At 40.8% G+C, this 13,708-nt stretch overlaps 1 protein-coding gene across 1 annotated transcript; it reads right to left on the bottom strand.

Moving 5' to 3' along the window:
• Window positions 1–491: 491 nt before the first annotated feature.
• On the bottom strand, window positions 492–11,813 carry TMEM41B (transmembrane protein 41B). The gene is made up of 7 exons (XM_051622549.1): window positions 11,616–11,813; window positions 9,951–10,068; window positions 8,689–8,817; window positions 6,955–7,048; window positions 6,058–6,162; window positions 4,173–4,311; window positions 492–3,316 (listed from the first exon to the last, which is right to left on the bottom strand). The coding sequence occupies exons 1-7, from the start codon at window positions 11,695–11,697 to the stop codon at window positions 3,147–3,149; spliced, it is 837 nt and encodes a 278-aa protein (XP_051478509.1). The 5' UTR covers window positions 11,698–11,813; the 3' UTR covers window positions 492–3,146.
• Window positions 11,814–13,708: the final 1,895 nt, after the last annotated feature.

Below are 13,708 nucleotides of genomic sequence, written 5' to 3'. Positions count from 1 at the left end.
CTACCATTCTAAAGAAAGGCTTGTTTTCATTTTTTGTCTTGACCTTTCAGCACCAGTTTTCCATTTAAAAAAAATTCCATAAACTGGACATTACAGAACATGGAAGGAAGGTGGAGGAAGCCATATTTGCACGTGAGTCTTCCATCAGGAATTAATGCAAAAAAGAAAAAGATCAAATTCTGCAAATGGATCTATTTGAGGAGATAAAACAATTTAGACCTAATTGCCTTCCATTGCAAAATATAAAAGCTTTTCAAAATTACTGTTGTATGTGAGAAATTAATTTCAGACAGAAAAGGAAGTCAAATTTACCTATGTGTTCTGAAATAAGGTAGAAATATGAACCTCATCTACAGATATAATCAGCTCAGTTAAATTTTTAATTAGTCATTAAAAATACCATTTAAGAATAACTCATCTCTTTTAAAATGGTTAATAAAATTAAGCTAAGTGGGAAGTTCAACCTGCTTCATTGTACTCAAAATACAATGTTTAATGTTTTAAATAATAGCTTTATTATCAAATGGCAAGAGACATTTAGTAGTGATGTCATGCAGGTATCAAAAATTTTAAAAGATAAATAGGTCACCTAACAGCTCAAAATTCCTTGCAATTAAAAAACAAAGCTACATCTTCCCATTTTCCCAGTTTGCTTCATGGTAGCCACTGTTTTCCTATTAAAATGTTATGGCTCTCTCTTGGATCACTTGCTGGATACCATAAAGGAAAGAGTAGACTAGTACAGTATTCCATAGCACAGTGCTCTTTTGCCTTTTTCACAAGGCTCTCCTTACTCTTCACATCCCTCAGAAGTAATCCTCATAGGGTGGGAAACTGCCTGAGGCCCCTGGCAGCTGAAAATAAACAGAAGGGACAAGTTAAAAAAATGATGAAGTTTTGCAGAGGGAAAGAACCTTATTTTCAACCTTTTTAAGGTCTTAAGGCTTTAGCCACTGTAATGGGAATCCAGACTATGGCTGAAATGCAACAATAACATGCCCAGATCCCATCTACACAGTGAAAAACAACTCAGTGAAAACATCAAGTGGTATTATGATTCATATTGAATTGAAACACAGTTCAGTTCTTTCTTTAGTGTCAAGACTCCAACAAACCTTAGCTTTACACAGAACAGAAAGGATTTTACAACAACATTTGTTATTGACCAAAAATTGTGAAAAATTTTGAGAGAAGCCACTGGACAGTAAGTAGTAAGTAATTTATTCTGAGAGTTCATCTGCATGAAAAACTAACTATGGAGAAAAAGAGGCTGTAAATCTACAGCAACTTCACACTCAACAGTCTAGGGGACACCTGCTCACAACAGCTAGATTCACACTCAGGTTTGCTATGGAATAAATCCCCTGGGTAGATGACCTCTGAGATTAGAATTGCAGCAATAAAAGTAATCACTGTTCAGTTTTAAATGTCAATAAACTACACTTTTAAATTCTAAACAACAAAACAATTGCTGAAGCTAGATGATCTTACAATAAACTTGCAAACAGATGTGATATGAATTCCTTTATCTACCTATGTAAAAATACCATTTACTGTGCAGCCAGATTTAAATAAAAGGCAAATATTGTATCAATATTTACTATATATTTACATGTAATACTGTAATGAAATGAAGCAGTCAATTAACATTATGTTACAAAATGAACAAAACTCTTTAAAGGTACCTTTTACATTATCACATTTATGGAACTGTTGTCTTACATCTCAAATGATCCTTTGTATGATGAGTTAACATGAGGATGCAGACAAACCCTTGAATTGGAGAATATGCTAATGAGCCAACTCCTGTTTCAGCAAGATACTTCAGGGGCATCAAATTAAAGCACATAAGCAGCACTGGTTTCAGTAGGATAAAACTTAAAACATGCACCCTGGTTTCTTGCTGATCAGAGCCTCATTTTATGGGATTCCACTAACAATACAACCAACTACAACAGTTAAAAGCATACAAGGGGAGGTATCATATACCTTCGAGTGAACATATATACTTCTGCTTAAAGATGGCTCATAGCTGGTTGCCCATCGCCAGTTACTGACTTTCCAGATCATGGAATAGTCTTCAATTTTATATACACTGACACCAGAGCCTTCTGTTACATGATGCTTTGAACATTATTTGGAATCAGCTCTTTAGTAAGAACTGCACCAGCTTGGTACCTGACATTTCTCCTAGCTAATTGAGTTGCAATGGAAGATTTTATACTCTTTACATATTGCTTGAGAATAGGTAATATTACACTGCTTAAAATTAAACATTTTAAGTCACTTGAGAATTGAAAATTTTAGACAATCATACAATCATTTCCTTAAATTGGCAGGATAAATCTATGAAACTGAAATATTAGCAAAGTAATCAACATTTAAAAATTAAAATTAGAACTTCAAAATTATTAGCCAGCCATGATAAAAATTCTAATTTGCTCTCTACCTTCCTATATCCTCTCCCGGGATAAAACTTTACAGAGGATTTATAGGGAATGATGTGACACTTTGCCTTTGTTAATCCAGTTAGTAAAGCAGATATAAGTTCAAGTATTTAAATTCACACAGCACTAATAAATAGAAGTAAACAATCAGAATGAGACTATAATTGTAGTTAAAGTACTGCAAAAAACCTTTGTTTCTGAGTGAGCACCGTTATTAATTATGCTATTATTTTGGAACTCCCAAAGGCAAAAAAGAAGAGAAATATTGTTGATGAGAAATGTACTTAAACCAGATCACATACAAGCCTACAGAGAATGTTACAAAATCGGACTGAATGATTAAGGGCTTTTTTTCCTGCAACTTTTAGAAAGCAGTATCTGTAGTTTAGGCCCACGTTGCAATTTTTGCTCTGTATATAATCAGAGAAAAAAATGTTACAACTGTTTCCATTTCCCTCATCCTGAGGGCCACACACTCACTCCCAGAGTAAAACACTGATGGTTTGGTTACAAAACTATATGCAGTACATTTCTGAACACAGTTCCTTCAATTTTAGGCCACGTGTTCATTTAAAGACATTCTTATCAATTACAAGCCCCCTCTTCAATTGCTTAAGATCCAATAGAAAAGCAAATATACAAATATCAGAAGTGCTGATCCTGAGATGAAGTATGGGAAAATTTGGTCCAGTCTGATCCTTATTCAAACTTCTGTTTCAGTTTCTTCTGGAAGACAGCTGGTAGGATGGAGAGGATGGCTAGAACCATGAGAACAAAAACAGAGTTCCAGGAAACAGCTTCCCCTGCTGTTGTAAGTTGGTACAGCGTTGTTCCTGCCTTAATGGCTACAAAAGACGGTGGCGCCACACCTGGGGCGGAGATTGAAAAGGGTAGGAGGGGCAAAGGAAGAAAAAACAGCGTGTTAGACCAAAACAAGACAGAAAAATATAATACATTAATAACCTAACTTTCAACACACAAAAAAAAATCACTTTGTTGCCTTGTACTTTTTTTTAAGAGTGGTGTACATACAAAATTCAAAACCAAAAATATTATCAAAAGAACTATTTTTAGGCTGTTCTCATATTTTTAACACCAACTCAAATAGAAGACTAAGAAAATAATCTCTGCTCTTTAGACTCCAGTTTCAAGTTCGCTCTACAAACGGATTTTATTTACGTTCATCATGAAAAAATGTGGATTGTTTCCTAACCAGATTAAAAAGTATTTGCAAAGAAATGCCAATTACAAAACTAGGTTTTCGTGCTAAATTAGTTAAATTACTAACTCACTCCTAGGTAGATATGTTATGACAAACCAAATGAGAGTGAGAAGGGGAAAAACAATCCTTCAGTCCAAAGTCTCACACATCCTCGTACAATTATGCTGAGCCAACATAGGAGCTTTTGTAAGTTCACAGAACTATTATAGTTATGGAGTGGAACAAAAAGTTACTAATAAAGTGTTCATATAACATACCTCTGGTTAAGCAAATAACTATCCTGGTCTCATTACCTCTGATTTAGCACATCAGAATAGTCCTGACTGCTAAAGTCTTTTGATGCTATAAGCTCCACACATTGAAAAGTACCAAAATAATATTCTTGTGTAATCTTCCAACTGCCCAGCAGGTGGTGATCTCTGCTGAACAACACATACAAAGAGGAGCACAGGATATCTCTTCTAGCTACCCCCTAACTGCAATTCACTAACAAGAATTCTTACCTAGAAAAGTGCCGATGAAAAATACTTTCAGTGGCACATTAATTACGGGAGATGTTATATTGATAAACCAGTTGGGAAGAAAAGGTGTTATTCTCAAAAATATTATGTAGTTAATAAGGTGTTCTCTGTGTCGTTCAACCTGCCAAAACAAGAAGAACAAATCACTAAGAAAGTTCCTGCCTTGAAAATACACAATTATTTTAATACTAGAGGTTTTTTGTACATCTTTTGTAGAAATTTGCTGTTTAACTGAGTTTTATGCTTGCAACTTGTAAGTGACTCAATGAAGAGTCATCAGTGAATCACTTGTTAAATAGTACTGAAGTTAGTCTGGAAATACCAGTCTGTGGTAGAGCATGATTATTTGTCTGAATTAGTCAACTTAAGCAGAACACAACTAATTCAGCATAGCAGCAGGTCTAACCCTAACTTCAGTGCAGCAACCTCTGCCTGGCTAACTGCAGCTCTGAAGTTCATCAGGTGACTGCTTCCAGCACAGGTGTAAAACCTATCTCCCTATGTGTCAGAATGCCTAGCCTAAACATTACCACAACAACCTTAACTTTATTTATATTCTTAATTATATTCTCGAGTCTGTCCCAGCTCCTTACACTTGTACTACATCAAAGCCTCTTCTCCTCCCTTCCTGGCTTTAGCACATCAGCCTTTTCAAACAATAACTGTAACCTCAAACAAGGATATAAGGACTTCAGGCCTATCCTGACACTTTCACTAAGCCTAAGTGTGGTCACCTGGCCCCAAACTGCTGAAATCAAACCTGGTCTGACTGCAATTTCACCTGAAATCTCATGTAGCAACTCACCCCAGTCACAACCCTGATTTTTCACAAAACTTTAGCTTGAACTGCAACACTAAAGCCAGTAGCTCTGCTATTGTTCAGTAATGCCATTGTGTTGTGTTTTTTTTAATCTTAGTGAAGGACAAACATTGAAACATTTATTAATCCTGCATATAAAATGTCTTAGCCCTCAAAATGCAAGCATGATATAGTCCAATTAACTTGGAAACAGTGAGATATGAGCTGCACGAGCAATTACATAGTTTAATTTACATAATTTAAAATCACATATCCAGTTCTACTAATGGAAACAGTAACCATTTGCTACTCAGAGGTTAGCCTTAAGATAATACTGCAATATTAAGATTTACTAAAGTCTAAAGTCAAAATATTACTATACTGTTTAATATGGTCAGTTGTGCAGGACATAGCTCCATAACTTACTTAATGAGCAACAAGTTTAAAATATTCTTATGTGATTCCAAGGTCTTGTATAGAGTACAGTAATAAATTGTGCTTTATACTTGCCAAAAAATTTATCTTTTTGAACATGTTTCAGAGTATCAAGAGATCCAAGGTCAAATACTAATCACGCTACAATTTTGTACTGCAAAATCTTGAACTTGATCTGACGATGAACACTTGCTGAAACTAATATTACCAGATATGGTAAGAGAAAGTTTCTAAATGCTCCAACCACGAAAACATCTTAAAATTAAGATTGTGCAATCAGTTTCCTTCCCTATAAAAACACAAACCCAGCTTTCATTAGTTCTGATGCTTAGAGAGCTATCACTTTAAATTGAAGCTGGAGAGGTTTTCTATTGACATTAGCTAAACCAGGGAGGTTATCAGGTGCAAACTCTTCTGCAGTAAAAACAACTTCCTCATAGGAAATACCATAAAATCAGGAATGCTTCCCACTGTTTAAAAACACCCAGAGAAAGTAACTACACAGTGTCAGAAAGGAGTCAGAATCCCAAAATCCTTTATTTGTAACTAGATACACAAGCACAAGACCCTAGTTTTCCATGCTGTTCCAATATACATTTCTACCATAAACTTCAGCATTGCTAGGAACTTTACCTGTTCTGACCATTTTACTGCTTTTTCTGTTAAGTATCTGTATACAACAGGACGTCCCACTAGGTATGAAAGCATATAGCAGAATGAAGCTCCAAGTCCTGAGCACTAGAAAAAAACAAACATAAATGAGAAGAAACTCTAATTTTAGCCTTGTATCTCTATTATCTACACAGGCTGGACAGAGCCTGCTTCCATGCAGTCCTTCATTGAGGACAAAGGACTATCCTCCAGCAGCATGTACACACTCCCTAAGAATGTTGTTGACTCAACATTTGAAGTAGACAATGTTGATTACCTATCAGTGAATATTGAGTGCTTCTGCAGTTTTATTTTAACATTTTGAACAGTGAAAGCTTTGCAAATACAGGGCAAAATGGCACTAAAGAGATTCAAACTTGAAAATTCATCAATTTGGTCCTCCATGTCTACTCAATTATCTCACTTGTAAGTACTGAGACTGCATCTTCTGTACATGACATTACTTGAAGCTTGTCAATAACACTTCATATCTTAAATTAAGCTTCTTGGCTATTTAAGCCATTTAAAACCGGGTGTGTTTTGCAGTATGATAATAAAAATGCAGTAATTGTGTTCTGAAATTACAATCAGGGTCTAGTGGACACTAAAATTTGCAGTAAAGGAAATCCTGGCTGATTCACACCCAGCTGCCTCCATTATTAAGAAAACCTGGAGAAACAGTTTAGTCTTTTGGATCACCACCTAACCCTACAGTGATTTTGTGGGTAATGCTATTCTCCAAAGAAGGCTGAATAAGAACCCATTCACACCCCTATTTCACTCAGACTCCAGCCATTTCAAACAGGAAGAGATTAGATACTTGGCTGTATTCCAAACTGATAGAAATACATTTCCTCACAAACTATTATCCATACTTACCAGACAAACAAGAAATAAGGCCAGGGGAAAGGGGTAAAGAAAACCTGACAGGATACTGAGAAATATAGACCCAGGAATAGCAAATGTTTGCAAGCTGAATGTATCTTAGTTAAGAAAAAAAAAGGAAAAATTCAAAATATATCAAATTCTTAGTTTTACGAACAGTCAGGATACACAATACAATTTGGAAAAGAATAAATACAAATAAGCATAGTCTCTAAAGATCTTTACTTCAAAATACACTTGCAGAGTAGCACAAGAAGCTCAAGCGGAGGGAAACAATGGGTAGATTCATAATTACACAAACAACAAGTCTCTAAAACATACTTCTGATTTTATATTGCTGACTAGAGATACACAGATTTCAGCCATTCTCTCTGAAAAGTTCATAGACCTCCTGTCTGAGCTCAGAACTACTCAAGTTTCATGCAAGACAAGTGTGAAGGCAACTACTACTTCCTTACAAATAGTATGGTGCAATTGCTGGATAAACAGGATACATGATCACTAACTTCAGTCAGAATTTTTCAGAAAGGCAAAAATTAAATTTTGCATAAGCAAACAGACTGTTTAGCTTAAGGCTTTCTAGACATACTTGAAAACTGGGATATATTGCTCACTTTGGATACAAATCTTATAAAGCAAAAAAAATTGCACACTATTTCATCTGGATTAATAATCTTCCATTATATGAAGTCCATCATACCAGTACAGCTTTTTTGAAACAAGTGTCAAGGTTCTGAGATGACTGTAACATGTTTGTCAACTGGTCACAGTCTACTGCTGAGACAGTAAATGTTGTCGTATCAGCTGGTACAGCAGTTCAATAAACAGCCAATTCTACTTCTTGTTAATAAATTAACATTTTCATTTTCTTCATAACTCTGTTATTTGTGAACTACACTTAAAAAGAACAAGCTAGAGGATAACTACTAGTGTCACATTCAGGGCTGATTTTTCTTTGAATTACAAAAGCTTCCTGATTTAAACTATGAAAGACCTCTTATATAGCTTTTAGAAGTTATTAACCTTTAGTTAAGTGTCCCTGTTAAGAGCTGGCTTAATGATTAATTAATATTCAGCACTCAGGAAAAAAGAAGTTAACACAGAACACAGGGAGGCTTTGTGTCTCCCCAGGCAGAAAGTACTTCAGAACTTCAGCACCCCCTAGAAGGAAACAGATTTGTTTTTTCAAGGTGGGCACTGCAGAGATGAAAGAAGCCTCAAAATACTTTCCTTGAGAAATATTGTACAATATTCTGTAAATGACCCTTATATGGCACTTTTTAATACCTCAAGGAAGAGGAGTGCAGTAGTCTTAGTTTTCCTTTAGAATCAAGAGTAATCTATAACTGGCAATTCAGTTTGCAATTTAAGAAGTCAGCATTACACTAAAATGAGACCAAGTCTAATATCAAAATTACTAATGCTGTCCACAGCAGACACAGTCAAGGTGAAGCTGCATGCAAATCCCCAACAGCATTTACTGCTATAGATACAGACAGATATTTCCTTCCACTCAATCCCTTTTTACAGTCCAAAAAGCATACTGAAACAGGTAGGAAATGGTTTTAAGTTCAAAGATTTTGGAATATCTGTGTCTATTTACAAACACATCCAGGTATGTTAAGCTTCTTCACCCATGATCAAGAATTTAAGTTTGTATGTTTCATTTATTTTTCAGATAAATATGACTATATCAAACCCATCATTTATATCAGAAAAAAAGGATACAAAACATATGTTGCAAAATAAGCCACTAATACTTGAACATAAAATGTGTCCTTATATTTGGACAGGACTTTTCCCAAGGCCTTTGCATCATCCATATCTCTAGGAACCTTTATACATTCTCTTTCTTCTCTGTTAAAAAAAATAAAAACAAAAACAGGAATGGTTGTAAATATAATCCAACAGCACAGTGACATTACTTACTGAATGTATAATCAGACACACTACACCACTAAACTATAACCTCAGCAAACAAACCACATTATTATTGTTGTGATAACATTCTCAGATGAACATTTAATATTTACAGTGTGTTTTGTATTAGAAAATCCTCTATTTTCGATATTTGAAAACCATGGGATTTTTATTAATTACAACAATAAGCCACACTTCTAGGGTTTTGGGTTTTCTTACCAAGTAATGATAAAAAATAATAACTCAAACCAAACCTTGGCATCTGAACAGCAGTCAACATTTCAGCCAAAACCAACCGTAACTGCCTCGATACTAGAGTCGTAACATTTGAAGTGCAGCAAGAGCAGAGCTTTACCTCACAAACAAGCAAAGCTTTAAGAGCAAAATCTCATGTCACACCTTAATCTGGTGCAACCCTGGGCAGCACAGTTGAGTGTCCTCTCTTCCTCTGTATCAGACTTAGTGATTGGACTGTTGCAAACTGAACTTGTTGAGCAAGTTATCAGACAGAAAATTAACTACTAAAAGAAAAAAAGAAAATTGTCAGAAAAGCAGGCTTCCATCTTGCCAAACTATCTACCTTCCTAACACCAGTACTAGATGCAATGAAAAGGCGAAAAAGAGAATGTGAAGCTTAGCTAAGAAGAATGTCAACTTTTGATGAGAGCCTGCAATTACACCAGTGCACAAGGAATTTTAAAATAAACCTAGCCCTAACCAAGCATGTTTTGGCCCTCAAGTAAAAAAGGTTAAGAACATAGTGAGTTACCATTACTAATGTAGCAGGAGGTATCTTTCCAAAACACAGTAACTCAACTGTCAGACAGAAACCCTAAGTCAAGTACAACTCTGTTTACACAGATCCTACCAATCGATATTTTAATATTGAGCTTTGTATCCTGACATTCTAGGATACACACTCAAATTACCTTTAAAAAAAAAAACACAATAAAACACAGTTATATCTATAATTAACTCATATCAGTTTAAAAAACACTTAATACCGTGTAGGCTCCTCTACAATTTGTGGAATGAGAAGCAAACAAATTAATCTTTCCTGACATACTTACTCACTAAGTTGTGGGAAATTTTTATATACCAGGAACATAAGGAAAGCAGCTGATGAGAAGATAGACACTAAAATAAGAAGTGATGTCCGAGCTGATCCACCTTCTGCCTGAGCTTTCCCTGAAATTAAACAAAAACAAAGTTAAAACCAAACAAAAATAAAACAAAAAAAGCCCTCTCATACTTTTATTTTAAAGAAATGTTAAGGTAGGCTCTCTACAGACATAATCTTCCCACCTTTCAGTAACATATTCAACACATTGCTCACAATCCCTGAAAGCTTTCAAACACATCTGAAGTTCTTACACTGGCAAGCATCCCATAGAAGTCAATGAACCATTAGAATTTAAGCCTCAATTAATTAAATAATGTGTAAAGAAAAAAACAGAGCAAAACAAATTCAGCCATAAATACTTCTTCCTTTCTGCCAGAAATCTGCCAATCTAGTTAACTCAATCTAACTTGCAGGTAAACCTTCAGTATGCACCATGCAACTCTGAAATAGGCTCATGAATGGATTATAACTTTTTTCTCCCTCCTAAGGAATAACCACCAGGCACAACCACTGGCCAGTTAGGTGAGACACTCATCAAGAGAAAATATATGTAAACATATACACCAGCCTGGGATATAAAGACTACAGTTCTCAGACTTGAGAAGTATGTGTATTTTACACTTATATATAAAAAAAACTTCTCTTGGATATGTCTATATGAGTTTTTATTAGCCTTTGCATTCCTGTGTAAAAGAAGTAATGAGAGTGTAAGTAACACAGTTATATTTTAGGCCTCTTCTATACTTCAGACTTTTATCAATATGCAAGACACTCCTTAGCACAAAGAACTTTAATCAGAGAACCAAACAGTAACAGCTCTCTGCATCCACACCAGGGTGGTGCATGTACCAAAACACCCTCCCCTCAGCCCTGCTGGGCCAGCCCAGCTCGGCAGGAGCAGCACTCCTGGCCACGGATACCGCCCGGGCTGTGCCTCCCTCCGCGGATGCCCGGGGTGAGACTGTAACGCCAAAGCACAAGACTCAAGCGGGTCACGCTGCCACCTCACTCTTGTGAAACACAGCAAAAGGATGATGAAACCCGGGGCCGGCTGGACAAGCAGGCGGTTTCACTCCCTCTAATGTTCCTCGCTTTGAGGTCAGCGTGACCCCGCGGCTGCGCGCCGGCCCCGCCGAGGCCGGGCGGGCAGGAGGCACCGCGGGCACGAGCACCTCCGCAGGGCTTACCTCAGTGACACCTCCTCCAGAGAAAAGGAATTTCTTTTTAAAAAAAAAACAACCCCAAACTTCAGAGAACCAAACCAAACCGCACGTTCTGCCACTACCACCTCCCGCACTACCGCCGTGCCGGCAGCGCAGTAACACGCACCGGGCTCCTCCTCGGCGTCTGCGCGGGGCCGCCTTCTCGCCCCGCTCCCAGCGCGGGAGCCCGGCTCCCCGCCACACGCACCGGCCTCCCCGCGGCACCCGGCGCTGCTGCTCGCCCGCCCAGCCGCCCGGGCAGGACGGGGACGGTGCCCGCCCCGGCGCAGCAGCCCCCCTCGGGCGCGGGCACTACGCGGGCACTACGCGGGCACTACGCGGGCGCTGCGCGGGCGGGTGCCCGCTGGCAGGACGAGGCCGCCCGCTCCCGCCGCCCCGACCCCCAGCACCTGCTAGAAGCTGCCGCTGGTGCCTGGCGCTCTCCTCCGCCGTCCGGCACTGCCCGTGCTCCGCCGCCTTCCGCTGCGCCATCGCTCCGCGCGGTCCCGGGGCCCGCCAGCCGGCGAACCAGGCCCAGGGCAGGCCTCGCCGGCACCGCACGGCAGGGGAAGGAGGCGGGACCGGCCGCTCCTCCTCACCCCACCGGGCCGCGCTCCCGCCCCCGGCCCGCCACGGCGCATGCGCCGCTCTGGCGACGCGCTGGGGCCGGGAGTTCTGGCGCTGCGCTGCTGCGCCGCGAAATACGGGAGCGCGTGCTGGGCTCCACGCCCTGCCGTGCGGCGGCGGGCGAGCGCCGGTAATTACGGTAGCGCCTCCTTTTCTGGGCGCGCCCCGGGAGGGCGTGCGGGAACCGGGGTGCGCTCGGGAGGGGTCAGTGCGGAGCGGAGCGGCGGGAGGCGCCTCGGCCCGGCCCCCCCCGGCCGCGGCTGGAAATAGAAGCGGGTCGCGTTTGCGAGAAGCGGCGTAAAACTCGTCCGCGGGCTTGTCCCGGGAGGCCGGGGACCGTGAGCGTGGCCGTGGCCGTGCCCCGGGCGTCGGGGGGGGCTCCCCGGAGCGGGGGGGGGGGTCCCCGGAACAGGGGGGGCTCCCCGGAGCAGAGCGCGGCGGGCGGGCCCCGCTGGCGCCCCCCCGCGGCGGCGCTGGGCACGGCCGGGCAGCGGGAGCGCCTGGGGGAAAGGGAGGCCCGGGTTGGGGTTTTAGTTAGGTTTTTGGGGTTTTAGTTAGGTTTTTGGGGTTTTAGTTAGGTTTTTGGGGTTTCGAGGCGGTTTGTTCCTCCTTTTTTTTTTTTTTTTTTCTTTTGAGAAGGAAGCTTCAGTGAGCTGTTTCAAATAAGCCAAATTCGCCCTTTTCCGGGAAGAAGGAACACTCGTCTGGCTGCCTCAGGGTTTTCTTCACGTCTCTTCCCGTCAGTAAGAAGGCTTGAAATCCCTCAGAAAAGCTGGTGTCGTGTCCCAGTTTTCACGGATCCCTTGGCACTCGAGGCCAGTCTGACCTCGCATCACCCGTTTCCCGGCGACAGGACGTGCCCGCCCGGGCGCTGCCGCCTCCCGCGGGAGGTGCCACGGGCAGGGCTCTCCAGAGGGCACGGAACCCGTGCACAGCACACCTGGCCTGAGCATCTGGGCAGACTTGACTGAGGGAGACAGCGTGTCCCTCTCTCCCCTTTGAAACTGCATCTACTTACACATCTCTAGCCCTTCTTTGGGGCCTTTTTCTAGAAAGGAGGCTCCTGTGAGAGAGCTGGGCACTGTTCTAGTGTTTAACTTCAGCCTCATTTACCTGAATAATCTGACTGCAACTAACTTTATACCATGACTAAACATATCTTTTAAAATTGCTTGTACAGGATACAACAGATAAGTAATTTTATAACAGTAGAAGCTTACAGATGGTGTTCCCTGAGATCACAGGATCATAGAATGGTTTGGACTGGAAGGGACCTAAAAGTTCGCAGCTCCCACTAGGGCAAGTTCCTTAAGGCCTTGTGAGAAAACTGTTCTTCTCTTCCCCACATAAGTCTGGGGTAGCCCCCCAGTACCGGCTTGCAACAGGCCCCATCCAGCCTGGCCTTGAACACTTCCAGGGCAGGGACCTCCACAGCTTCCCTGAGCAACCTCTTCCAGTGTCTCACCATTCCTCTCCACAGTTTACCTGTAGGAAGAGCAGTAATGACATAAAATTTGATGGACAAATCTATCAAAGGCAAAAAATTGATAACTGATGGGGAAGGATGAAGAATGTTAGCTTTTCCAAAACAGAGACCTGGTTAAACACCCTGCAGAAGAAGGACGCCTGAAGAACAGTTACGTGTCTTCTGCTTCCTGGGAGGCAGCAGGAACCGATACGTAAGGCAAAGAGGAAGGTGCAGTTCAGTGCACAGCAGACCTCTTAAAGCATTGCTTGATTGCTGCACTGTACAAAAACCACTTGTGTTACAGTGTAAGTGTCTGCAGGAAGCTGATAATTCTTTTAAGACCTAAATAGTCTAATGTGCTATTACACAAGTACAGCCCCTGCCAAATCCAGGGGGAGGAAATAATCC

The sequence above is a fragment of the Apus apus genome, chromosome 5, assembly GCF_020740795.1.
Source record: "Apus apus isolate bApuApu2 chromosome 5, bApuApu2.pri.cur, whole genome shotgun sequence".
Lineage (NCBI taxonomy): Eukaryota > Metazoa > Chordata > Aves > Apodiformes > Apodidae > Apus > Apus apus.
Note: the sequence above shows the minus strand (reverse complement) of the source record. Positions and strands in the feature narration are given on the sequence as shown.

Bases quoted from the DNA above. Each gene is read 5' to 3' on its own strand.
- TMEM41B (XM_051622549.1), bottom strand. From the start codon at position 11,697: ATGGCGCAGCGGAAGGCGGCGGAGCACGGGCAGTGCCGGACGGCGGAG. The intron at 6,163-6,954 runs GTAAGTATGGAT...GTTTTTTTCTAG, and splicing joins CCTTATTTCTTGTTTGTCTG to TGCTCAGGACTTGGAGCTTC. The intron at 4,312-6,057 runs GTAAAGTTCCTA...TTGTTTTGGCAG, and splicing joins CAGTAAAATGGTCAGAACAG to GTTGAACGACACAGAGAACA.